General features: G+C 45.6%; 1 protein-coding gene and 1 long non-coding RNA gene across 3 annotated transcripts; one reads left to right on the top strand and one right to left on the bottom strand.

Annotated features, from left to right (window-relative positions):
* The first annotated feature begins 300 nt into the window (after nt 1–300).
* Nucleotides 301–26,829, top strand: alg13 (ALG13 UDP-N-acetylglucosaminyltransferase subunit). 2 transcript variants are annotated; one of them, XM_080880601.1, is made up of 25 exons: nt 301–433; nt 1,080–1,163; nt 1,238–1,288; nt 1,364–1,410; nt 13,279–13,351; nt 13,424–13,505; nt 13,595–13,760; nt 13,917–13,980; nt 14,562–14,679; nt 14,814–14,878; nt 17,242–17,342; nt 17,415–17,500; nt 17,607–17,868; nt 18,095–18,199; nt 18,474–18,621; nt 19,120–19,291; nt 19,473–19,508; nt 19,584–19,639; nt 19,791–19,859; nt 24,107–24,233; nt 24,458–24,577; nt 24,702–24,742; nt 25,248–25,365; nt 25,638–25,745; nt 26,210–26,829. In XM_080880601.1, the coding sequence occupies exons 1-25, from the start codon at nt 314–316 to the stop codon at nt 26,581–26,583; spliced, it is 2,793 nt and encodes a 930-aa protein (XP_080736727.1). In that variant the 5' UTR covers nt 301–313; the 3' UTR covers nt 26,584–26,829. The 2 variants fall into 2 exon arrangements, with proteins under 2 accessions (XP_080736727.1, XP_080736726.1); XM_080880600.1 differs by having other exon boundaries at nt 18,092–18,199.
* Nucleotides 5,875–7,711, bottom strand: LOC308395679. The gene is made up of 2 exons (XR_013971439.1): nt 7,113–7,711; nt 5,875–6,914 (listed from the first exon to the last, which is right to left on the bottom strand). It is a non-coding gene; the product is annotated as an uncharacterized lncRNA (long non-coding RNA).
* Nucleotides 26,830–27,505: the final 676 nt, after the last annotated feature.

Here is a 27,505-nt window from a genome sequence, read left to right as displayed (position 1 = left end):
TCACGCAGCAGCGCGTTTCTGCTGTTTCATTGTTTACGCCTCTTGTCCTCGGCCTGGAAGCTGCTGTCCCCGCGTGAATCTCACTGACACGTCGCTCCGTGTTATAAACACAAGTAAAACATCAGCAACCAGTCACATAATAACACAAACATGACGTTAAACAAAAAGCAGCGCTGGTATTTCCGAGCCCGGGCCGGTCCGCGAAGGCCTCAGCAGCACCGCGAGGCTCCGCGCGCCCATCAGACCTGATTAATCCCACCTGAGCTCGCGGGCTCGCGTTCAGTCCGTGTGCAGGTGACGGAGTGGCGGCGCGATGCAGAAAGGCCTGAAGAAGTACTTCGTGAACATGGACGAGTACCTGTGCAGCCTCGGCCTGTACCGGAAGATGGTGGCACGCGATGCGTCCAGCCTGTTCCGGGCCGTGTCCGAGCAGGTGAGCTGGGTGGCGGGAGGGAGGCGTACCGAGTACAGTTACGGTGTGAGGGAACTTTGTTTAAACTCTGGGTCAAACTGGGCGAGGTCAAAGGTCACAGACGTCAGTGCACACAGTTTCATTCCGCCGCACAAAGCAGGTCTGCGGAGAGTGTGGGCCGAACCAGAACCAGGAGGCAGCGAGCTCATGAGGAGGGACAGCAACACTAACACGTGTCAGTGACCTGTGGACTCCTCAGAGGTTTCACCTGTCCTCAGATGTCTGTGTGAAGCTCCTCCCATCAGCTTCGCTTGTTACTCTGAGTAATCCATTACCTGTGACTCTTACCTCAATGGGAGTGTAGTGGATTACTTTTCTCCTGCAGGAAGAGATTGTCACTCTTGTGTTTTGTTAGAGGTGCAACTTCCTGTTTCCTTCCCGCTGAGGCGTTTGGCAGGTTCCCCAGGAGCGACACACCTGAGCTCACCTGAGCTTTGCTGCTCAGCAGTCTGAGGTTGTCCCTAACTCGTCCCCCTGACTGTTAGTGACGGCTGTTTGTCATCTCGGAGTGGTTTCTGGGTGTGTGCGTCAGCGTGATGGCGACCCGCGAGGCTAACCTCAGAAAAACTGTTCTCGTGTGTGTGTGTGTGTGTGTGTGTGTGTGTAGTTGTATTTCTCTCAGAATTACCATCAGAAGATCCGTCAGGACTGCGCTAACTTCATGAGAGCCAATAGATGCAACTTTGAGCCGGTGAGTTCAGAGTATTCTGAGTATGAGAGAAATACTCAGTTACTTCATTGTGCTGTGTTTTCTGTCCTCTGCAGTTTGTTGAAGGCTCGTTTGAGAAATACCTGGAACGTCTGGAGGATCCAAAGGTGAATATCTCTGACCTTTGACCTTCAGTCAGCTGTTCACCTGCAGGCAGTGTGTTAACCTGTGTGTGTTTTCAGGAGACGGTGGGTCAGGTGGAGATCAAGGCTCTGTCTCAGCTGTACAGGTGAGTGATGCAGGTATGCTGTGTTTTCTTCGATGACCTCAAAGCAGTCACGGCGTGTTTCGAAACCAGCTGACCTGAGGGGTGTGGCTACCAAACCAGAATTTTCCTTTTGTTTCTTTTTTTGTTTTATACCATCCTAAATCACAATACAATTTTATTTATATAACGCCAAATCACAACAAGCAAGCACTTTGGCGACAGTGGGAAGGAAAAACTCCCTTTTAACAGGAAGAAACCTCCGGCAGAACCGGGCTCAGGGAGGGGCGGGGCCATCTGCTGTGATTGGTTGGGGTGAGAGAAGGAAGACAGGATAAAGACATGCTGTGGAAGAGAGACAGAGGTTAATAACAGATATGATTCAATGCAGAGAGGTCTGTTAACACATAGTGAGTGAAGAAGAAACACCCAGTGCATCATGGGAATCCCCGGCAGGCTACACCTGTTGCAGCATAACTAAGGGAGGAGTTTGAAGCCTGATCTTGAAAGTAGAGATAGTGTCTGTCTCCTGAATCCAAACTGGAAGCTGGTTCCACAGAAGAGGGGCCTGAAAACTGAAGGCTCTGCCTCCCATTCTACTTTTAAGATAAGATAACCTTAATTTCCCACGTGTGGGACTAATATGTTTTGTTACAGCAGAAAGTGGACAGTGCAAAGTTATATAGCAAAAATTAGAGAACACTGGAATAGAATAAGATACTGTACACAACTGTACAGAATAAAATAGAATAAAATATACAATAGGATAAAAATAGAATACAAATGCTATATACAACTGAGTAAAAATACAGCAGGTACAGCCTGCTCTGCCCTTTCCTGTAGAGGGTGTCTGAGTTATGAGTCCAGTCCAGTCTGTTGTTCAGATGAACACCAAGGTACCTGTAGCTGTCCACAGCCTCAATGTCCATACCTTGGATGTTCAGTGGTTGCAGTGGAGAATGCTTGTGCCTGTGGAAGTCTACCACCAGTTCCTTGGTTTTACTGGTGTTGATCTGGAGGTAGTTCAGCTGGCACCAGTCCACAAAGTCTTGTGTCAGTTTCTGTACTCCTTGTCGTCCCCATCAGTGATGAGGCCGACTATTGCAGAGTCATCAGAGAACTTCTGCAGGAAGCACTGGGTGGAATTGTGGGGGAAGTCTGCAGTGTAGATGGTGAAGAGGAACGGAGCCAGAACCGTTCCCTGTGGGGCCCCCGTACTGCAGACGACCCTGCCCGACACACAGCCCTGAGTCCTCACATACTGTGGTCGGTCGGTGAGGTAGTCCAGGATCCAGGTAGTGAGGTGATGCTCCACTCCAGAGTTCTCCAGCTTGTCCTTTAGAACCGAGGGAAGAATAGTGTTGAAGGCACTGGAGAAATCAAAGAACATGATTCTCACAGTGCTTCCAGCGGTCTCCAGGTGAGCGAGGGAACGATGTAGGAGGTGAATGACGGCATCATCCGCGCCAATGCCAGGCTGGTAGGCAAACTGAAGTGGGTCCAGTGATGAGCTTATTAGGCGCCGAAGCTGAGCCAGGACCAGCCGCTCCAGGGTCTTCATCAGGTGGGATGTGAGAGCCTCCGGCCTGTAGCTGTTGAGGTCCTTGGGGCGTGAAGTCTTTGGCACTGGTACAACACAGGAGGTTTTCCAGAGCTGTGGGACTCTTCCCAACCTCAGGCTCAGGTTGAAGAGGTGCTCCATCACCCCACACAGTTGGTCTGCGCAGGACCTGACGACCCTCGAGCTGATGCCATCTGGGGCCGCTGCCTTCTTGGCTTTAATCCTCCTCAGTTCCCTCCTAACCTGGGTGGTTGAGAGAGACAGGCTGGAGCCTTGTGTTGAGTGTGTATTGGATGCTGTTGTTGGGGGTGGGGGGGAGTGAGCAGAGTGAATAGAGGAGGTGTGACGTGTCTGAGGTGGAACAGCAGCAGTGGGGGTGGGTGAGTCTGCAGCCGATGTTGCAGACTGTCTCATGGTTGAATCAAATCTGTTGAAGAAATGATTCAGTTCATTTGCCCACCTCACATCCCTCCCAGGCAGAGAGTTCTGCTGTTTGTGGCCCGAGATGGTTCTGAGGCCTCTCCAGACTTCACCAACGTTGTTTTGCTGAAGCTGGTTCTCCATCTTCTGCCTGTAGCTCTCCTTCCCATTCCTTATCAGTCCCCTCAGCTCTCTCTGCACCCTTTTCAACTCCTCTTTGTCCCTGGATTTGAAGGCCCTCCTCTTCTGCTTAAGGACGGCTTTCATTTCTGCGGTAATCCACAGTTTGTTGTTGGAGAAACTCCGCACAGTCCTGTTGGGTGCGGCGTTATCCACACAGAAGTTAATATAGTCAGTAATGCAGGTCACAAGGCTGTCGATGTCCTCTCCGTGGTTGTCACAGGTCACCTCCCACACAGTAGATTTAAAACAGTCCTTAAGAGCCTCCTCGCTCTCCTCCGTCCATCTCTGGACTGTGGTGGTGGCTCCCTGCGCACTAAGGGCTCATACACAGGGACAAGGAGCACCAGGTTGTGATTAGGGGTGGGTTTTGATAATCGATTCATCGATTAAAATCGACGAGCTGATTCTGATGTTTCGGCGGGTCCGCGCTTTGTGTTTACGTCCTTTTTGCGCTGATTCTAGAGCTGTTAGTTTTATCTCTCAGTATATTTCAAGAACAGTTTCCCGTTTAAAAATCTGTTTTCTTCATTATTCGCTTGCTTGTTACGCACAAGGCTGCCGTTGTTCACAGCCTGTCGGCCGCTGTTTTTTTCCCTTTTACCTACTTCCGAAGAGAAAACCTCATTTCTGCCGTTCAACAGGTTACTGAACAAATTTAAACTTTCTAAAATTATGCAAAATGCAAAACGCTGTGTCTCTAATAAAACCGCTGTAACTCAGAGGTAATGTTCATATGTTGATTAATGGTTTTCTTTCGTTTTTGATCTACTGCAGAATATTTTTTATAAAATCCCAAGCCAGGAAAATCTCCTTCATGTTTTTCTGTTTTATCTTCAGCTACTTTGACACAAAGGCCTCTGCTGTGATGCTCACACCTTTGATAAAGTCTTGCGAGTGTCAGCTTCCTTTATATAGATACAAAAATATGTTAATGTACAGATCTGAATTATAATATTTCTGACTGTCTGAGGCAAAATTTCCCAGATTCGAATCGAATCGATTCGATTCGGGACCTTGTAAATCGGAATCAAATCTATTCTAGAAATCAGTGACGATACCCAGCCCTAGTTGTGATCAGAAACCTTTAAATACTCTAGGAACAACAAGTAGACCTGCAGTGTGAGAGCGAAGCGCTCTAATAGGGTGATATGGTACTACAAGTGTAAAAGCCAAAGTCAATGTTTATGTTTTTCCTTTTTGTTTTGGTGGCACAGGTGTATAGTTTTACCTGCGTCTCAGGTGATGGTATGTGGGTGTGGTCACAGTCTATTTACCTGATGTCGGTGTTCGCAGCAGGTGTGTTGGGTGAGTGGTTTGTGGGCAAACTTTTCTGTTGACCGTCATTTTTTTGGCACACCAGTTAATCCATGCGCTAGTTGTAAATTGATTGAAAGCGCAAATGTTTGTTTTTGTTTTGTTCTTAAAATAAATGCGCAAAGTACAAGTACGACTCATTATGGATTATTGGAGGCGCGTCACAGGGACACAACCAACTCAGCCGGCCGCGGCTTTATTTACGGATGAAAGTCGCAACAACAAGGTTATTAAGATAAGATGGAGCCTGATTATTTAAGACCTTGTATGTGAGGAGCAGGATTTTGAATTCTGGATTTAACAGGAAGCCAAAACAGGAGAAATCTGCTCCAAATGACTCCAAGGTTCCTCACAGCGTTACTGGAGGCCAAGGTAATGCCATCCAGAGGAAGAATCTGCTTAGAGACCATATTTCTAAGGTTTTCAGGGCAGAGTACAATAACCTCAGTTTGATCTGAATTAAGAAGCAGAAAGTTAGCGGCCATCCAGGTCTTTATGTCTTTAAGACATTCCTGCAGTTTAACTCATTGGTGTGTGTTATCTGGCTTCATGGACAGATAGAGCTGGGTGTCATCAGCATAGCAGTGTAAATGTATGCTATGTCTTCTAATGATGCTGCCTAAGGGAAGCATGTATAATGTAAACAGAATTGGGCCTAGCACTGAACCCTGTGGAACTCCATAATTAACCTCAGTGTGTGAAGAGGACTCTCCATTTACATGCACAAACTGGAGTCTATTAGATAGATATGATACAAACCACTGCAGCACAGTACCTGTAATACCTACAGCCTGGTTGGAGATTGGCCTGTAGTTAGCAAAGAGCTGTGTGAACAGATGACTTTTACTCAGAAAGATCAATTGGAGAAAAAGAGTCTAAATGAACATCAATGGTACTAAGAGTAGCTGTAGATAATAGGGGTGTGTATTGGCAAGAATCTGGCGATACAATATGTATCATAATACAGGGTAGACGATACGATATATTGCAATACTAAAAGCCAGACGATATTTGTGTTTAGTAGGACTAAATTTAATTAGGAAAACTCAAGTAAACAGTCCAAACTGTTTAATGCTTGACATGAAACATCTGAAACAAAAACACTCTAAGTTCAAAATGAATGGAGAAATTAACATCTGCCTTATTAGAAGTCATGTCAAATAAACAAACAAAAACTACTTTACTGAAATATCAAGTATTTTTTAACATGAAAAAAGTAAACATGTAACACTGAAGTCTTTCTAAGTACTATGATTGTAAAATACTTATCCAAAAACTGCTCTATGGAGCATCAAAACAAAGCACTTTTTATGTGACCTTAACATAAACAAATATAAATCAAAAATGAAATTGCTTGAAGAATCCATCCAAGTAAACATTAACAAAAAATGTAAAGTGCTATTACAATTAAGTGTTAATAAAATAAAGTACAGCTCTGCAGTGTCCATCAATGGAACACTTTTAGTACAACCTGAAAAAAGGAATTTACTCATCTAAATAAGTGCTTATGAGACTCAACCAAAATGTCAAACATTCTCATATCAGAGATTTTACATGTGTAGTGTTTTCTCAGTGTTTATTTTTCAATTTCCAGATTTTTGTGCAGGAATACAAGCTGATCGACATGGTCAGCTCTCAGGACACTTCTCTGTGCATTTACTATGTCTCCTGCAGAGGAGAAAACTCTCTCTGCAGAGACACTTGTTCCAGGAATGCATAGGAAACTCCTTGCTACTTTGGATAGCTGAGGGTATTCCTGTTCATGGTCCTTCCACCAACTGAGAGGATTTCCTGTGAGAGGCAAAGGGGTCTCATCTCTATACCTCTTGATCTCAGCTGCAGCAACATCATGTTCTGATTTTGGTGCAGTATTGTCACTAGTAGAGGCAAACGTAGCTCCGAGCAAGTCCACCAATGCACATGAGGTCCTCTGTCTTTTTAGGGGTGGCCGAGGGATGGAGTCAAAGTTGTCTTTGATATGTGGGTGATGAGCCTCCTCTGTGGCATTCTCTTCCTCCACCTGTTTGTCAGTCTCCTCATTCTTTTGCTGCTGAAAAACATTAAATTCAAATAGTATTAATGTCAGAAAGTCAAAATTCAAATCCAAGATTCACCCTGTTTTTCACTAATATTTGATGACAAATGTCATCAATATGCTTTTTTTTTTTTTTTTTTTTTGCTTTTTACTTTATTCACTTGCTTATAACTTCAGTTGAATTTTTCCAAATAAACTAATTTATTTACTTACATTTTCTTCCTTCTTTATCACAGTCACCACAGTGTCCAACAGTCTGGAATAGGTCTCACTGGTCTCTGCTTCAGACAGGAAGGGCAGGTCCTTAAACCGAGGATCAACAGTTGATGCCATCCATAGTGTCTCCCTCTCATTTACATATCTCTTTCCCAGATCTTCTGCTATGGCAGTCTTAATGTCCCTTACTGTCGGTGTATCATCAACACTTTCTTGTGCACCCATCACAAGCTTGGCATGAAGAGGAGCAATGATGGACAGGGTTGGCATACTCTCCTCTGACATCACCAGGGTGGCGTCCTTCATAGGCTTGAGTGCCCTGACAACTTCTTCTGCACATGTGATGTCAGACTCACTTAATGTGAAAATTTCTTTTTCACTCTTCCTAACTTCTGCAGAAAGCAGAGCTGCACAGATGGCTGGTTGCTGTTCTAAAAATCGTTCTATCATATCATAGGAGCTGTTCCATCTTGTAATTATGTCCGTGATCAATCTGTGAGCTGGTAGCTGAAGGAGGCACTGTTTCTGCTTCAACTGGTTGCTGGCTGTGGTGCTGCGCCTGAAAAAGGCTGTTACACGTCGGATCCTCCCGAGAAGTCGCACCATGGATTGTATTTTCAGTGCTTTCTGTGAGGCGAGATTCAGACTGTGTGCAAAACATTGTATGTGCGTTATGCCTGCAAGTCTAGCCGCGAGAGCCATGTTTGGTGCATTATCGGTAACAACAACAAGGTCCTTTGCGTTCAATCCCCATTCAGCCACAGCGTCAGTTAGTAACGCTGCAATGTGCTCACCTGTGTGACTGTCATGCATGGCTCGGGTTTGTAGTACATGAGACTGAAGGTTCCACTGGTCTGTTATGTGATGTGCTGTAACAGTTACGTACGATTCAGTGGCTCTCGAAGTCCAAGCGTCGCATGTCAGAGCAACTGTCTCAGCCGAGTTGAGAGAGTCCAGCACTGTCGCTTTGACTTCTTGGTACAACTTTGGCAGAGCGATGTCCGTGATGTGTTGTCGAGAAGGAACAGTGTAACGGGGCTCCAGCGTTTTAATCATATTACGAAATCCTTTATTCTCCACAACACTCAGGGGGCGCATGTCTTTGCAAATAAAAACAAGTACTGACTGCGTTATTTTTGTTGCACGAGTTGAAGTTGCTGGTAGTTTCGAAAAGTTAACTTCTTCAATTGTCCGTTGAGAGGAATCACCTCGTTTTGTTTTAAAATTAGCATTTGACGCTACGTCGCTATGGTGTCTAGACACGTGTGTTCGTAAATTTGTTGTGTTACCGGAATATTTGACTCTGGCGGTGCAGATTTTACAGACTGCATAGCTCTTGTCATAGTCTTTACTGCCTTCTTTTGTCCTAAATCCAAAATAAGTCCACACATCAGCTTTGAAAGCTGCGGGGGCCGGCTGTATCCTCTCCTCTTCAGTCATCAGTTAGCTAGCATCACACACGTCCACTGACTGTTCTACTTCGTTCTTTTGGCAAACTAGACGCTTCTACAGTTATCGCGAGACCTCGTTTTTACGTCATAGTAAAGGCGGTGAAAACTGCAAACCAGTGGCCGGAGTTTGAATTCCAACATACAAAAGAAATAAACAGTAAATGCATGTCATTTTTCAATTAAAAAAATCGATAACAGTGATTTTAAATATCGATTCAGTATCATTGCGCGAAATATCGCGATATTTCGTTGTATCGATATTTTCTTACATCCCTAGTAGATAATATTACATCTGTGGGATGATTATGGTAGTTGCTCAATAGCTATTCAGGTTGCAGGTTCATCATCTCTCAGATTATTTACCGTTGTGTTATCATCATCATCATCTCCTACGTCGTTGATCGGAGCAGACGACACTCACAGGGATCATTCTGTGTAGGGCTGCTCAATTAATCGAATTTTAATCACGATTACGATCTGGGCTTTCAACGATCATTAAAAATGACTGAGCCGATTATTAGCCCCTCCCTCATTTATCCGCGACACCTCAAAGGCCGGTCCGTGAAAATATTGTCGGGCATAAACCGGTCCGTGGCGCAAAAATGGTTGGAGACCGCTAATTAAGAGGAAGCTCGGAAAGCTAAGCAGAAGTTATTTGGAGAGGAGAGTGACTGCTGTTGGTTGAAAAGAGAGGTAAAAAAAACTTCAGTGGTGTTGCACACTATTTTATATTATTTTTTAAAGTCATTGTTAACCCTTTAAAGCCGGTCAGAGCAGCACGCTCCGTTTTGTGTAACTATTTTTAAATCCCTGTAGAACCGGAACCGTGTAAGCTAGCGCAATAATTTGTTTTGCATATGAAACCGGAGGAGTTGTACTTACATCTGATGCCATCAGCTTGTCCTCGGTCACGGTTTCCTTCCACATAAAGCTTTGCAAAAATTGCATAAAAAGCTCTTGCAGGAACAAAAACATAATATTCCAGAAACAGGCTTTGCCAATCCGATCAGCTGTTCGTAACACTTCCCACAGTGAAACAGACGTCAGCGCGAACTATCACATGTCCGCCATTTCCTCCCCGAAACCGGAAGTGACGTCATTTTCGCGGAAATTGTAGTTTTTTTAATGGTAGGCCTTAAAAGCCTATACTGGTCATGTTTGACTTTTCTGAATAGTTGCTGGGATGCTTAGAACTCGAATTGCACTGCTGGAAATAGTTTATTTTGATGCACCTGCTGTTTTCTTTGCAAATTTGCATCATAGGATTGTTTTTTGTTTTTCCTGCAGTATATAAAAATTGCTGTATCTCCAAAATAAAACTATGAAGACACTCAAAATAAATTTCCTGTTGTTGTAAACTATTTTTGCAACTTTATTGTATTTAAAGTTTTGAGGGATAAACCTCTTAAATTTCTCCAAGTAATATATGTAAAAAAAACAAAAACGATTTTCAATTTTTTTTTGTAGTTTATTGCACTTTTTTGCAATTAATGTAGTTACTATGGACTTAATGCAGACATATTATTAAAATATGGGCTATAACAGTTGTATAGCAACTTGAAATGCTCCCACAAATGGCACTACAACATGTAAAAATATAATATAAGCTCTGGCAGACTTGGTTCTATAGTAGGTCTTAAAGGGTTAAATAAATATCGTCAAATAATCGCGATCTCAATTTCAGTGAAAATAATCGTGATTATCATTTTTGCCATAATCGAGCAGCCCTAATTCTGTGTAGTAGAAGAGTCACATGACCTGTGAAACGCCTGTTTTTACTGAAGCAGAGTTCATATTCAGCGTGGGGATCCCGTTATCTCTGACTCGAGTGCTAAGATTTGTTGATGGAGCTAAAGCAGAGAAACGGCTAACACGTATTGAACTTTGTCCGTAGCCACACCCCTTAGGTGATTCACTCCGAGGGGTGGAGCTTCACACTGTAAAGAGGTTTAGATTGGTTTAAACTGTTTTGCGCTTCATGATGTTTAAATTAAAGCATTTGAAACACACTTGACCATCTCTGCTTCTCAGTGAGGAGGTGCAGGTGAAAAGTGAACATGTTATAGACGTGTGAGGAAAAACCTGCTTAAACAGGACTGGGGATTGGCACTAAGGGGCCACTGTAGGGGGCGCTGTGCAGGGCAAACACATTTACTGCTGGCAGTAATAGGAACATATCCAGGGTTGCAGATAAGTGGTCCGCAGGTGTGCATTTGTTGTCAAAATAAAAAACACGCACCAGATAAGAAGTTGCAATGCGCGTCCATAAGATTCTCTGGAGGAGGACAGACATTTGTTTAGAACTAGGTGTCGAAGAAGCAAGCCGCTTTGGTGTTCCTCCACCTCCAAAGAAATGTCAGGAGTCCGAACTGCAAAAGAAGCGCGTATTCTCGGAAGGGTGGTTGCAGGAGGTGAGCTGGCTTCAAACCAATGGTGAACACACAGAAAGGAGGTGGAGGAAAAATAAAAATGCAATCAACCATCAAATACTTTGCGAGCAACTTAAAATGTACAATAATACACTAAGGAACTCAAGAAATTCATACTTTGCCAAAATAATCAGTAATAACAAAAATAATCCCAAGGTCCTCTTTTCCACCATAGATCATTTATTTAACCCTGATTTTAACAGCTCCCAAAGAACCCCCACAGACTCGCTCTGTGGGCAGTTTGCAGACCACTTCAGGGGAAACGTCAGCGCCATCAGATCTGATATTTTATCTAATCGCGATATGTTTGTAAACACATCTGATGGCTCGATTGTACACTGGACAGCTTTGTCCTGGTTAATGCTGAGAACCTTCAGAAAGTTTTCTCCACAGTGAGACCCACCACATGTCTTTTAGATCCAATCCCTTCTTCACTCTTTAAAACACTTTATGGATTTTTTGAGGCTGAGCTTTTATACGTGATGAATTGCTCTCTTCAGTTGGGTGTCTTCCCTGCTGCCTTTAAAACGGCGGTGGTGAGGCCCCTTCTGAAGAAGAGCAGTTTGGATTGTAATGATTTTAATAACTACAGACCTGTATCCAACTCACCATTTTTAAGTAAAATCTTAGAAAAACTTGTTTTTACTCAGATTAATGATTTTCTCAATGATAGACAGATCCTGGAGATATTCCAGTCTGGATTTAGGGTGAACCACAGCACAGAGACGGCTCTCCTAAAGGTTTTAAATGATCTTAGATGTAACTGGGACTCCCAACAGCTCTCAGTCCTGGTGCTACTGGATCTAAGCGCAGCCTTTGATACAGTAGACCACGCTGTTCTTTTAAAACTGGATTTTATCATCTAAAAAATATAGCCAGAGTCGCCCTATTCTCTCTCGGGCCAACACAGAGATGCTGATGCATGCTTTTATTACCAGTCGCATTGATTACTGTAATGCCCTGCTCTCTGGTCTTCCTAGGAAGAATATTTCACCTTTACAACTTTTGCAAAACTCTGCAGCTCGTGTGCTGACGAAGACCAGAGGGCGGGCCCACATTACACCGGTTTTAGAATCGCTGCATTGGCTCCCCGTGTGTTTCAGGATCGATTTTAAAGTTCTTTTATTGGTTTTTAAATGTCTTAATGGTCTTGGGCCTTCTTATCTCTCAGATCTGCTTTTACTATACGAACCCTCGCGGACCCTGAGGTCCTCTGGTACTGGCCTTTTGATTGTCCCTAAAGTCAGGACACATACTCACGGAGAGGCAGCTTTTCAGTGGTATGGTCCTCGTCTGTGGAACAGCCTGCCGGAGGAGCTCAGGGCCGCAGAGAACGTACATGTTTTTAAGAACAGGCTCAAGACCACCTTTTTAATTTAGCTTTCACCTAACATTTATTTATTTTATGCTTATTTATTCTATCCTGTTATTCTATTTATATTGTTAATTTAGGTTTTACCTAATATTTATTGATTTTATTCTTATTTGTTTTTTATCTTCTTACTCTATTTATATTTATACTGTATCCCATTCTTATTTATTTTATCTTTTTATTCTGCATATACTCTTATTAGGTCATATCTCCAGTGTTTCCTCAGAGGGGGCTCTCTGCACCGGGGCTGCTGGGGCTCTGTGGGTCCTCTCAGCCTGGCTGGGGGGCTCCTTTGCCTCCCTCCTGCCGTGTGCCCGGCCTGGAAGCTGCGGTCTGTGACCGGCTCCCTGTGATAGTGTTTCCTCACCTGGCTCATGTGTGCCCAGCCCAATTTTACTTTTTGTGTGTGTGTGTGTGTGTGTGTGTGTGTGTGTGTGTGTGTGTGTGTGTGTGTGTGTGTGTGTGTGTGTGTGTGTGTGTGTGTGTGTGTGTGTGTGTGTGTGTGTGTGTGTGTGTGTGTGTGTGTGTGTCCATGATCGTTCATGTTAATGAGAGTGTGGGGAGTGAGTAGTAGGGTGGGCTGCTTTTAACCATGTAAAGCACTTTGTGCTACATTTTTGTATGAAAAGTGCTTTATAAATAAAGACTGATGTGTTGCAGAATGTGCTGTGAAAATCCTGCTCAAGCGGACAAAGACACTGCCTTTTGTATGGACGCAAACGCGCGTTGCAACTTCTTATCTGGTGCGCGTCTTTTATTTTGACAGCAAATGTGCACCTGCGGACCACTTATGTGCACCCGTGAATATGTCAGTATCAGTTTGAGTCTGTGGCGTGATGACATCATAAATGAGGCGTCCCTTATCGCTCTGGTTCAGTACGACTCTGAGTCACATGACTCCATGTGTGCAGGCGCTGCTTCCTGATCTACCGTTACCCGGGGAAACCAGCCACCATCATCTCGGAGGACGACTTTGTGGACAAGGTAAGGTCACGTGACCCTGAGGTCTGTGAGGTAATTGGCTGGTGCTGACTGTCAGTCTTTTGTGTTGCCGAGGTGACGCTGTGCTGCTCCATCAATGGTCACTATGACATTGTTTACCCAAGGAGTTACCCCGCCTCTGCCGCCCTCTGTCAGTGTGAGTGCTGCTATCTGATTGGCCGAACACAGAAAGTCTATAGTTCCTCTGCACTCAGTGTGTGTGTGTGTGTGTGTGTGTGTGTGTAGCTCTTCTGTATGAGCTGCTTTACACTCAGGTATTTGGCTTTGAGGAGGCGGAGCTCTGCCAGGCCATGGAGGCCTTCAGGGTCGGAGGTCGTCGCTATAGAAACAGTCCATCCATGTGCAGTGATGTTGACCTTGGATATGACACACCTGAGGACCGCGGGCACAGGTAAACACATACACACCTGAGGACGTTGCGGCAGAGCAGCTCTGACCTGGAATCATGGTAACCAGGGCAACGGTGACAGACGAAATCAGAAACTGATGAAGCAGCCATCGTCATGGAAACATCAGAACTGAGGGCCCATTTGTTTGTGCTCTGCAGTGAGGAGGCGGAGCCAGGCGGACCCATCGAGGAGAAACCACGAGCTGTGACGGACGACTCAAAGGTAGGAATGCTGATAGATGCCGATTCGATCGCCCGAGCATTCGTGGATAACAACACTAACAGCAACAAAAGTACCAAAAACTTAAAGAAAAATGAAACTTAAAAAACAACCACAGTGCCGAATCCTCCAGAACGTTCAGAGGAGCCACCAGGGTCTTTAGAAACACGCTCTACTTCCTGCTTCACGCCTGAGGCTCTGCATTGACGACCTCTGCTCTGCAGCTTTTAATGTCTAGTTTCAGCCTGAGTTTGTTCAGAGTCGTAGGACGCCATCAGCAGGACCTGGAACACGTGAACTCGTCATTGGTGAAGTAAGAAAGGTAAAAATGCAAAGAGCCAAATGATGCCAGAAGAATCCGTGACGTGCAAGTCAGTGGCATCCAATCATAACTGTTGAATTTCACTCATTAAACTGGAGCTCCGCCTTCTTGGATGATCTGTTGGTACGGTAACCTCACAGCAGCCATATTATTGGTCAGGTGAAGCTAGCAGTCAGCAAACATGGAAGTTTATGGGACTGACTCACTGCTGCCTCTGCTGGACATCAGGAACTGCAGCTGATGTAATGTTTTTGTTGTTCAGCCTCCTGCAGAAGCTCCGCCTCCCTCCAGACTGTCTCTGCCCTACAAGGTGATGAAGTCTCTGGACGGGGACGTTTACAGAAACCTGGAGTTCGATGTGTGGCAGGACACCTGCAAAGGTAACGCAGGTTTAACTAATCCAGACCAGCGTCAGGATAAAGTAATGCTGGTGAACTGAAGCTGGACACTGTACAACTGACAGCTGTGTAATCTGATTACTTCCTGTGACGGTCTAATCTGATCACTGTGACAGAGATGCAGAAGACGGACTACATGGTGTTTGCAGGGAGGCAGTACTTCCTGGGAGACAAGTGTCAGGTAAGAAGACTGTATTACTGAAAACTTTATAACGCGGATGTGAACAAGGTTCAGACACAGAGGTCAGAGTTCATTCACACCAAACCGCCTCAGGCTCTGACCTCACAGCCGGCAGGTTATCTAGATGCTACAGGATACAAAGGGAGAGTGCCCAGTGATGCTTAATAAGGCTGGCGCTGTTTATGACATGGTGAATTATTATTATTTTTATTCTGATTTATATCGATGTGCAGAGACGGACGTCCTCGTCAAAGCTCTGTCAACATTTTACATGACAAGAAAAAAAGGAACCGCTCTCTGACCTTTGACCTCACCTGCAATAAAATAATCCACCAGTGCATCTAGGCTCACTCTCCTTTACAAACTCTTGACACTTCCTGTATTCCTTTCAAATTAAAAGCTGTCAGCATTTCACTACACAGGAGAACTTCACTTCTAAAAGAGGCTTTTATGCTGAAACATTTGGAGGAAGTAGTTTTGGAGAATGTAATTATCAAGCACGTAAACATCAAGGGGACTCTGGGTTTCGTGACCTGGGGCCCGTTCTTCGTACCTCGCTTACTACATCCAAGATCAAATGACACATCCAAGACCAAACCATCGCGCTAACCGTGAGCTCGCTAATCCGGTTCTCCGAACACACCTGCTGTTGACGATTAGTACAGCTGGATGAAGTAATGTGAGATCACTGGGTGTCGTAAAAGGGGCTACGCATCGATAGTAGAAACATTGATCGGCAACCCGCTGATTGGTCGGCAAAAATGTCGAAGGAGCGCGCTCGGTATTTTCCAGCAGCAGAGCAAGAACTCTTCATTGAGGGATTTCAGGAGTTTCAGAGTTTAATTAAAACACAAGGGAACACTGCAAAGGCTGCAAAAGCAAGGAGAGAGGGCTGGCAGAAAGTTGCTGACAAATCAAACTCGTAAGTAATTTAATAATAACAATAATAATAATAACAATAATAATGGAGTGGATTGATATAGCGCTTTCCAAGGCACCCAAAGCGCTTTACAATGCCACTATTCATTCACTCTCACATTCACACACTGGTGGAGGCAGCTACGGTTGTAGCCACAGCTGCCCTGGGGCAGACTGACAGAAGCCAGGCTGCCATATCGCGCTATCGGCCCCTCTGGCCAACACCAGTAGGCGGTAGGGTAGATCTATCATATGACACGATATTATCCAATATTATATTACATTATATTATATTATAATATGTTATATTATATCCTCTTTCACATTAGAGCCACAACAGGACCCACTAGAACATGGGAACAAGTAAAAGTGAAATATTAGAATATTCTACAGAATGGTAATATTTATCACTTATATTGCTTGTCGTCTCTTGGAAAGAGACCCTGGAATAATCTGTTTGTTTATAACAGCAACCAAGAAAAGGGCAGAGCAAAAAAAGACAGGTGGTGGTCCTGCACCCCCTCGTCAACAAGTTGGTTAAGTAAATAATATCCTCACGGGAAAATCGATATCTCTCTATGAGCACACTGTCGCGCTGAGCTAAAGGATCCTGTCTGTCCCGCAATATACGCTGAATTCTGGAAACTCTCCTTATCAATCTCGTACCTTCCGCAATGGGCTGCTCGCGTATACGGACAGGACATGGCTGCGACAGGCTTCCCAAATCCACCTTCGCTTTTATAGCCGTGGTCTCTCATCTTGATTACATGAAGTAATTTACAATTACTACTCTGACATATGACTTACATCTGTAATAATCACATACATGTAATAGAATGTTAATAGTAGATTTCCCTTTTTTAGGGAATGACCTGTATGTATCTGTGTGACATCAATAAAAGGATCAAGTGCTGCATTATCTTCAGTTACATTGATGTTATTTATTTATGGTGAAACAGTGGTGGAATATCGCTGTTGCTTTCGTATAAATGAAGCGGACATACCTGCGTGGCCGCGATCTAATCCTGTTTACATAAAGTAAACCTGCTCCCGAGCAGGTTTACGCTTACGGATCTGTTGCTATGACAGCAAGTCCCGGATGAGCTTCGGAGAACCGAACGATCCAAGATCACGCGAAATCGTCAACAATCTAATCCAGCTAACTTACTTAGCGAGGTACGAAGAACGGGCCCCTGAGGCGTCTCGGTATGCGTGTTGTGAGTTTTTGGTGAGGTCACTACAGCGAGGGGTCAGAGGTCAAACTTTAATCAGTTGTTCAGACACGGAAAGCACTGAAAAACAGTTACTGTCTGTGGTTACTGGCTGTAACTCTTATGAATGAAGCTCCAAAAACATTTGTGGTACTATAAGATAGGTGGCATTTTATTTTTGGCTTCACCCCCTAGCCACCATGTTTGTGACATCAGGAATGAAACTTGTTTCAGGTGCGTCTGGAGCCGAAGGGCAAGTACTACAACGCCTTCATCCAGGAAGTGGGAACGCACTCATCCGCCGTCACGGTGTTCATCGAGGAACTGGGCGAGAAGTAACACACACACACGGCAGGATCACGTCCATCAGTGCCGCTGTGACATCACTCACGTGTCTTTCCTCACAGACACCTGGTCCCTCTGACGGACCTCAAACCCGTGAATCCGGTTCCCGCCTGGAATGTGGCTGCGCCCTCCAGAAAAGGAGACCTCGGTGCTTCTTTTTTTTTTTTTCCCCCATCCACTCCCTGTTTTGTTTTATCCTTTTCCTGTGTTACTCACCTGACTTCCTGTACGGTCTCTTCCTGTCTCTCCCTCAGACCCGGACTCTCGTGGTCAGCGGCATCACCGCCATCGCTACTTCAGGAAATCTCGTGGGATGAAGGGAACAGAGCTGCTAATCCCACCTCCTCCTTCCTATGGAGGCCCCGCCCCCTCGAGTCTGCCGCCTCGCTTCCAACCGGCGGGCCACCCCCGCCCACCCCCTCCTCCATCACCTGGAGCTATGACCTATGACCCCTATGCCCCCCCTCACCATCACCATCCCCCCCCAGCCCGAACACCACGCTACGGAGCCTCAAGGTGAGACTTTACCTGAGATGCACCTGTGCAGTTTGACTCACAGACACAAATGTTTTAAATGCACTTTTCTAAAGGTGGGACCCGCCCCCTTAGTTTCCTGATCGATGTCAGTGGCTCCGACCATCGGTAAAAAATATCATGTTAATGAGGTGTGTGTGTGTGTGTGTGTGTGTGTGTGTGTGTGTGTGTGTGTGTGTGCACGCGCGCAAATGTTTCTGGTCAGAAGCTCCACCCGTTTCCTGAACCGTCACCTGATTGGTACTCAGCTGACCTATTACCATCCTGGTCGCAGGTATTATCAGGACTACGAGAGCTTCACCTTCAGGTCCCGGTAAACGCACGACACGCCAACACGCACGACACGCCAACACGCACGACACGCCAACACGCACGACACGCCAACACGCACGACACGCCAACACGCACGACACTGATGTAACCACCAGGAATGACCGGTCAGCTGATCTCTGAAGCAGCTCCTGTTTTTAAAATGAATCGAGTCATGTGACATGAGGTGCTGTAATCGCAGACAAAGTCACTCTGGCCTGAAAGAGGATGTGATGTCAGTCGGTGGGTTTTTATTTTCTCCTCCATGGTTTTTTCAGGCGCAGTCGGCGTCAGCTGGCAGCGGCTCTGAACAAAGAGTGTCAGTTTGGTTTTCCCGAGGCGGTGGAGGAGCCGGCCGATCTGGACGCAGCCATCTCGTACTACCAGCTCGATGGCGCCGGCGACGGCGTCTTCCCTCCGCTGCCAGTGAGTATGTGCTGGGAAAAATCCTCTGATGATGGCGGCGCGTGTGTGCACGGAGCACTGAGGCAGGTGGGAGGGGCCGTGTGCTTCACGTGGTTTATGGTAAACACGTTTAAATGACGGTTACTCAAAAACCAGATTCTACATTACTGAGGACAGGTGAGGTAAGCAGCGACATCACATCTTTAAGAGTGTCCCAGATATTTGTCCTCTGAGACGTCAGACTCCATTTTATTGTGTGTGAGCTGAGATGAGTGACTGAGGTTTTTTCCACTTCCACGTGACCACAGCTATCGCCCCCTCTAGGCCATTAACAAGAATGCAGTTTTAAACTCCTACAAACATGTCTATCTTTTATATACAGCCTTTTCTTGGTTGTTGCTGGCAGCCAATAGAAAGGGCCCTTGAGTGAGGCGACTGATGATTGGTCACAGACTTGTTGTCGAAGAAGAAGACTCAGGTGTAACATTTTCAGGTCACATTTTACTGTTTCCTATGCAGGGCCCCACTGTGGCTCCTCCCCCCTCCATTGGTGCCCCAGCCCCTCCCTCTGGCTCCTCCTATAGAGTTCAGAGAGGCTCTGGGCCCCTCTCCCCTGCCCCCCCACCCAGAAACACTCCCGTGTGCTCGTCAGAGGAGGAGCAGGAGGACATAAGCACAGTGGAGGACCAGGGTGAGGACACCACTGCTCACTTCAGATTTTCACTTCCTTCCCCTTAGTAACCTTTCACAGTAAAAGTCTAATGAGAGGTTTTTACTGTGAAAACTCATCAGAAACTGACTTTAAGTGTGTGTGTGTGTGTGTGTGTGTGTGTGTGTGTGTGTGTGTGTGTGTGTGTGTCTCCCGCATGCAGCCGAGTACACGGAGGACTTCATCTACAGTTCACAGGGTGAGTAACGTGATCCCGCTGTGACACGCCTCCCTGCAGCAGCCATGTTGGTGACTCCGTCTCACACTATTTCAGATCAGAGTTTCCAGACCTCCGGAGTTTACAGCGCCACTGAGACCTCCACCAATCAGGTAAGAGCTGACCTCTGTCTCCTGTTAGTGTGATGCAGGTCAGCATAATGTTGCACATGAAAACAGGTTTGAAATTCGCACGTGTGAAGAGGTCATGTGATCAGTGACCCCATGAAGCTGTAATCAGTCTGTTTTTATTTTATTTTGAAAGGATGAGCAGGAAGGAGGCGTGGCTGACTCTCCCACGAGATCAGACGTGAACTTCAGCTACAGCCAGCAGGTACGTCCCGCAGCGTAGCTTGAAGGTGACATCATCGCGTGTGTGACAGCAGTGCCAGGGTAGCTCAGTGGTTGGCGCTGCTGCCTCGCAGTCTGAGCGTCTCGTTTCAGACCCGGGAAAGTTCAACTTCCTGCTTCAGACTTCAGGAGAATATCGTTGCGACCGCGCCATAGACTGCAGCTGCCATCTCTGCTCCGCCTCGTCTCGGTGGGCGGCGACAAGCTGGACAGAGAACGGCTCTAAACATTGTTCGTCCAATCAAAAACCTGTACAGCAGGCCTAAAGCGCCTGTCCAACGTCATCCTCCAGAGGTCGCAACCTCTGAAGGTGGTGGTGCTTGGACTTTGAGCACTTCCTGTTCCTGTGACGCGCCGAGCTCTCTTCTTCTCTTGGTTTTGGTCTAACGGCAGTCGGGACAAAGTCTGAGTGTGCATTTCCTGTTTTTGTTCAAAAACATAAACACATTCATTCCTTTCTTTCTACATACGGGAACAGGGATATCTGGCGATATCTGCATCTGACTGAAAGGAGTATTCCTTTTTCTCTAACGTCCATCACACTTTTTCTAGGATAGACTACTTGACTAGTATTGCATGTGCCTGTGAATACCGTGCCATAGTTATATCAGACCACGCCCCTTTAATTCTGACTGGCTATGCCTGACTTACCTAGAACAGACAGGAGTTGGCGTTTTAACCCCACACTACTATCTGATAATACCTTTCTGGAATTTATAAATAACCAAATTAAGCTCTTTTTAGACGCCAATCTTTCCCCAAATATTTCTAGCCTTTTAGTTTGGGACTCAATGAAGGCCTATCCCCGAGGGCAGATCATTTCATATACAGCTAATGTAAAGAGGGTAAACTTCAAAGAAAGGCAAGAATTAGCCGATAAAATAAAACACTTGGACCATCACTATGCATACAATAAGGACTCTGAGGTTTACAAGAAACATATTGAACTCCAAACCAAATTTGAACTTCTTTCAACTCATGCCGTGGAGTAGAACTATTTATTTGCTGTGCTGGAAAGATATGGGTTCGGTCCCAACTTCATCTCATGGATCAAGTGCCTATACTTGTCCCCTGTTGCGTCTGTTTGCACTAATAGCCAGAAATCAAAACCATTCAAACTCAAACGTGGCACACGTCAGGACTGTCCCCTTAGCCTGTTGTTATTTGATCTAGCTACTGAACCTTTAGCAATGCTTTTTTGAAGCAGTAAACTTGTCCAGGGCATACAAAGAGGTCAAACTGAACAGTCTCTCTCTATGCTGACGATTTATTGCTTTTTATCTCAAATGCACATGCTTCCCTAACGTCTATATTGTCTCTACTCACGCGTTTCAGTCAAGTCTGTGGTTATAAATTAAATCTGTCCAAGAGCGAACTTTGTCTATCAAATGAAGAAGCGTTTCCAATAGATTTGTCGGGTTTCCCCTTTAAAGTGGTCAAGGAGCAGTTCACCTACCTGGTATTACAATTACAAGAAAGTATAAACAACTTCTCAAAGCCGACTTTTTTACACTATTGAAGAATGTCAAACAAAGCCTTCAACAGTGGTCACCCCTGAACACAACTGTGGTCGGACGAATTAATTCAATTAAAATGAATATCCTTCCTAAATTCTTACACTTCAAATCAAAATGTATTTATAGAGCACATATTAAAACAACAGTGTTGACCATAGTGCTTCACAGTCAGTGAAAACACAAGACAATTAAAACAAACAATAAAACAGGACAACAAACAATAGGTAACAACACAATAAGCTAAAACAGCCAACGAGTTAGAATCAAAGGCCAAAGTAAAAAGATAAGTTTTAAGACGTGATTTAAACGACTGGATCGACTCGGCAGTACGAACATGAACAGGGAGGTTATTCCAGAGTCTGGGTGCCACGGTTGCAAAGGCCCGGTCACCGCTCGACTTCATTCGAGACCTAGGTTGTGCAAGGAGCCTGTGATTGGACGATCTAAGTGCTCTGTTGGGATTGTGTAAGTGGAGGAGTTCAGAGAGATAGCTGGGCGCTAAATTATTCTGAATTTTAAAAGTGAACAAAAGAATTTTAAAATCTATGCGATATTTGACAGGGAGCCAATGTAATTTGCTTAAATTGGAGTTATGCGTTCATAGATTCTCGTACCTGTTAAAAGACGCGCAGCTGCATTTTGAATTAACTGAAGCCGGTAAAGAGAAGAGTGTTGGAGGCCCGAGTAGAGGCAGTTACAGTAGTCCAGTCTGGATGTAATAAATGCGTGGACAAGCTTTTCAAGGTCCTTTAAAGGTAGTAATGGCTTTGCTTTGGATATCTGACGCAACTGGCAAAAGCTGTTTTTACCACAGTGGAGACGTGTTTCTGAAGTTTAAAAGGGCCCTCCAGGAACACTCAGAGGTTCCTTACAGTGAGCGAGAGATGGCTAGCGAGAGGGCCAAGGGCATCAGCTAACCGGTCTAGCAGAGTGTGACTACCAAAGACTATGATTTCGGTCTTATTTTCGCTCAATGTAAGAAAATTATGTGATAACCAAAATTTAACTTCATGCAAACAGTTGAACAGAGGTTGCAAAGAAGCAGACACATCGGATTTCAGAGGTGAATAAATCTGGATATCATCGGCATAACGGTGAAAGGAGATGTTGTATTTACTAAAAATTAATCCCAACATGTACAAAGAGCAGGACCGAGCACGGACCCTCGAGGCACACCACAGTAAATAGGGGCAGAAGCCGAGGAGTGTTGCCCCATAGCAACAGAGAACGACCTCTCTGAGAGGTAGGATTTAAACCAAGTTAAACCGTACCTTTGAGACCAACTTATTTCAATCTTTACCAGTCTTCATCCCCAAGTCTTTCTTTACAACTCTAGACTCTCCTGGAATCTCCTCTTATATTTGGAAGGGTAAACGACCTGGAGTAGCTAAGGTGCATTTACAGAAACCTAAGATTGAAGGGGGTCTGGCACTCCCCAACTTCCGCTTTTACTATTGGGCTGCCAACATTCGGTCCCTGACCTACTGGTTCCAGTCTGGGGAGGGTGTGGGCCCCACCAGCTGGCTGGCAATGGAATCAGGCTCAACTCAGGGAATTTTCTCTTGCCTTCTTTCTGGGTTCTTCTCTTCCTTCATCCATTGACAACTTTACATCTAATCCAATAATTCGGCACTCCCTCAGGGTTTGGGCGCAGTTCAGGAGACATTTCAATCTTAATTATTTTTCACTTAAAAGCCCCATCCTTTCAAACCACCTATTCCTCCCCCAGCTTTGGACAACTTGTTCCAGGTCTGGTTTAGAGCAGGTATTATTTACTTTAAAGGTCTCTTTATACACAATAAACTATCATCATTCGATCAGCTGGCAGGAAAATACATCTTCCCAAAACTCACTTTTTTAGATAGATTTTATAAAGCAGACATTTTTTGCAATCCCACCTCTCAAATTTTCCAGAAGCTCCAGCTGCTAACTTACTGGACGAGCTCCTTAATTTGCAACTATCAGGCAAAGCTGTAATGTCTCGCATCTATAATAAACTGTGCAGTGTAACCCCAGCTCCCATTCTCAAGTCCATGAGGTGGACTTGAGAGGTGGAAGGCCGCTGCCCCGCCCTCCCATGTTCGGTGGCTTGCTGATCTCATGTCATGTCTCAGTCTGGAAAAGATCCACTGCTCCATCCAGAACCAAAAGGGCACATTCGATAAAATTTGGGGTCTCTTTCTGGAAAACTTCTCTAAACTTCAACTTACGGATGTTCCAGCTGACTAACGGATTTGCTTCTCCATAGTGGTCTGATGTCTGTCTGTTAATGGGAATGTGAAGCTCAGTGATGTTGCAGCTAACTTCTGTGTGGTTCTTGTGGACAGGGTTAGTTAATATCATAATCCCTCTGGCTTTGGTTATCTTGTAGTTTTTTTCTTTTCGTTGCTTGTTTGGTAAATAATAAGAGAGGAAAACGATGTTCTAACATGAGAAGTTCTGTTTTGTATTCATTGTAAACAGTTTGTTGTCCGTCTTTTCTTTCTTTGTAAACTATATCCATAAATACTCTATAAAAATATTTTGTATTAAAGGGGGGAAAAAAGAAAACGCTTGGCGGGTTCTGTGTGTACGAGCAGAATCGCTGTGACTGAAAACAGAAATTGAGATCTTTTGATCACAGAATCCTGATGTGCTGCCCCCTGTGGCTGCCTGCAGAGCTGCAGGTGTTCGCTCACTGCTGTGTGTGTGTGTGTGTGTGTGTGTGTTTCAGGTAGTGAAGCCGCTGTCAGTCATCTGCTCGTCTCCATCTTCCTCTTCCTCCTCACCCTCCTCTTCCTCATCACGGCTACCAGCAGCTGCTCACCTGCCGTCAGCCACACACGCGCAGACACGCTCAGGTAAGCAAACACTGCCCACCTCAGTTACTTCTCTCAGAGCTCTGCCCTGTTTAAGGCCCGAACCCGCTTTAATTGGCTCTGATTGGCTGCACCTCTAAAACAGGAAGTCTGAATATCAGGGGGAGGGACTTCTGTCACCTCTGAGAGCTTTAGCTGACACGAAGTCTTTCAGTCTCATTGGTTCTCAGTAGGTTGCCATACACTAACACGTTTTCTGGTTCCAGTTGCCATGGCGATCCCAGCTGCTTCTTCCTGGTTGGTTAATGAGTTGGGTGAGCCGCTCTGCACTGTGGTAGCCCCGCCCCCTTATTCATATGACCCTAATGGAAGTGATTTACCAAGAGGTCAGAAGTCAAAAGCTTGTGTTTACAGTTTGTATCCATATGGATCAGTTTGATTTATGTGTGTGTGTGTGTGTGTGTGTGTGTGTGTGTGTGTGTGTGTGTGTGTGTGTGTGTGTGTGTGTAGACTGCAGAGTCCTCCAGTATTACTTCAATTTGGGCGTCCAGGTAAGAGACACCTGAACAGTAAACCGCAGTCTTTGAAGCGGCGCTGACAGGTGAAGGTGAGACGCCTGAATGAACTCACGGAGCATCACAGAATGTTGATTCTGTTCTGGACGTTTTCAGTGGGAGAAACCTTTCGTTATCATCCAGGTGATCCTTCAGTCTCAGCTGACTGCAGGTTTCCGACCTATAAACAGGACATAATGACTGAAACTAGCTCAGCTCCTCCACTGGCAAATCTGTTTTAGCAGCAGAAGTCTGAGTGCACCTGAGTCACTTGCAGGTGTGGTAAACATCTTCCAAGGACACTCTGATCACCTGGGTCCTGTGGAGGTCATGTGACTGGTGTTCCTCTCCTTTAACCTGTGGCTGCCGTTTCAAAGAGACACACGTTTCCTTCAGGTTCTTTGAATGTTTATAGATGATTCTGCAGGTGTTTCAGGTTCAGGTGATGACATGATGCTGTGAATTTGTCATGTGACCGTCATGTGACCATCTGTCTCCTCAGTGGTACCATCAGAGCTGCTGGCAGCAACAGCAGCAGGTGTATCCCGCCTCCTCACCTGAGACTGCCTACCCCTACCAGCCCTACACGCCCTACCTGGGCCAGGAGCCCCCTCTGCACGGTAAGAGTGATCGGTTCCAGCAGGTGGTGCTGCACTTCCTCCACCTGTATACAAAAGATGCAAGTTTCATCTTTTAGCTGAGCCTTCACTTCCGTAGCAAAGCCTTTCACAATAAAACAGTGCGATCAGGTAGGCGGCAACTGTGGGGAACACATGACTAACAGGAAGATGTGTGCAGTGATGTCATTACAGCATGGATGGTCCCTCAGGTGTTTTAATTTAAGCTCCACCCCCTTTACTGTGACTTGATCTGTCCCATCTTCCGTCCCCAGCTGCCTCCCAGCCGTTCTCTGAGACTGGGCGGATCTCCCATCAGCCCGCCAGCTCCTACCCAGAATCCTCCAGGTCTGCAGATGGACAGACAGAGGGACACAACGGCGGTCAGTACTAGTGACACACCTTTACCTTTGGAGTGCACACGCTGCCAAAACAGGAAGTGTTTGTCAATAAAACAGTGTAGAAGTGCCGGAGGTCAGCAGGTCTGTTGGTGAAGCTTTACAGCTGCATAACGGTGAGAGTGGCGTGATGAGGAGGGAAGGGTGGGGCGAACCCTACACCATCCAGCTGTCACATTCCTGTACCGAATGACTACTGTATTGTTATTAAGGTGAAATTTGACCGGATGAACATAGCAAACAGGCGTGGCAACAGACAGGAAGTGCGATGCAGTAATTCTGGAGTCAGGTGCAGTGTAAATGAAGACAGAAGCACAATGGGCCAATTGCAGGCGCTGTTAGTCATTGGTCAGGTCACATGATTAGTCTGCCTCCACGTTAAAACCCAAATTTTCTGCATTATAAACGAATTTACTTTGAAAATATAAGCATGTGGTTTGTCTCCTCAGGTGTCTCCATGGAAAGCTCCTCCTCCATCAGTCCTACTCCTCCAGGCTCCGCCCCCTCCTCTGCTCTCCTCTACCCAGATCAGTCGCCCCTCCCTCCTCCTCTCCCACTACTCCACCTGCCATATGAAGCTCCACCCCCAAGCACCTACCTGACTACAGCCCCTGCACCTCCTCTTCCACATCCCGCCCACCACCCTCACCACTCTTCCTACCACCCATGCCTCCCTTCCTCTGTCCACTGGGGGCCAATATCGACTGGAGGCCACGCCCCACGACTCTACTGCCCTGCCCCCAACCCTTCTCACGTTGTTGGATACATTGCTGCCCCGTCCCCTCACCACACAGCCACACACTACATCCCACCCACTATGTAACGTGCATATTAGCTCAAGGCTAAAACCCCTTTTTGTTTTGAATTAGTGGTAACATTATTATGAACACTTTTCCTGCAGCAAGACTTTCAAAATTAAAGTTAGGATTTAAAGGTAAATATTGGCTGGATGTTAATGGATGTTGCTGTTGGTTAAAATTCATGTTGTGACAGCCAATATGAGGTGGTGGGTGTGACCAGTCCCTATTTGTGGAGGGATCTCTTTGTGTTGATGTTTTGTTGTTTGGGTTTTGGGTGAATAAAGTTTGTTTCACCAGCAGATGGCGTTTTTGCTTCATCTGGTCACATGACTATTGTCCAGTTAACAGTCCCAAACATCAACTTCCTGTTTTTTATGCTTTGAGCAAACAGGAAGTAAAATAATAAAGCCAGAAAGGTGCGATTCTCCACAGGGCGTGAGAGGGGGGGGGATCAGAGGGGAGTTACAGATGATAGGTCGTCATCTCTGGCGAGGGGCCAGCGCCTCAGTGTGTCAGTTTGAGCTCTCAGGTAGAAAACTCTCACCTGTGCAGGTTAGGGGTGAGTGTGATTCATAGCAGCAGAAAATTTGAGAGCTTTGGAGGCTGACTCTGATTTTCTTTGTTTCCATGGAAACTAAAATCAATAAAGGCATTTTTTTCCATTACAGCTGCTGTGACATTGAAGTTCAGTAAGTAATCTGATTACACTGAGACAAAGGTTGATGGATGTTTGAACGACTGCTTTGTCCAGACCTGTGATGAGCAGCGAAGCCTGAGACGACTCCCCCCCCCCCCCCCCCCACCCCACCCCACTGAGTCGCCTGTCGTCATTTTTTTAAACCTTTATTGACACAGGAAGTGGCGTCACAGCCAAGAACAGAAACGCGGTGATTGAGGGACGTCCCTCAGCCCAGGAACTCTTTATCTGGATTTGCTTATGGTGAC

This window comes from Rhamphochromis sp. 'chilingali', assembly GCF_963969265.1.
Source record: "Rhamphochromis sp. 'chilingali' genome assembly, chromosome: 4".
Classification (NCBI taxonomy): Eukaryota; Metazoa; Chordata; class Actinopteri; order Cichliformes; family Cichlidae; genus Rhamphochromis; species Rhamphochromis sp. 'chilingali'.
The sequence above is the reverse complement of the archived record's forward strand: the minus strand, read 5'-3'. Positions and strand labels throughout refer to the sequence as shown.

Excerpts from the sequence above, each read along its gene's own strand:
- alg13 (XM_080880600.1), top strand. The coding sequence starts at position 314 with ATGCAGAAAGGCCTGAAGAAGTACTTCGTGAACATGGACGAGTACCTG. Across the intron at positions 18,200-18,473 it reads AGCTTCACCTTCAGGTCCCG|GCGCAGTCGGCGTCAGCTGG; the intron begins GTAAACGCACGA and ends TGGTTTTTTCAG. Across the intron at positions 25,746-26,209 it reads GACAGAGGGACACAACGGCG|GTGTCTCCATGGAAAGCTCC; the intron begins GTCAGTACTAGT and ends TTGTCTCCTCAG.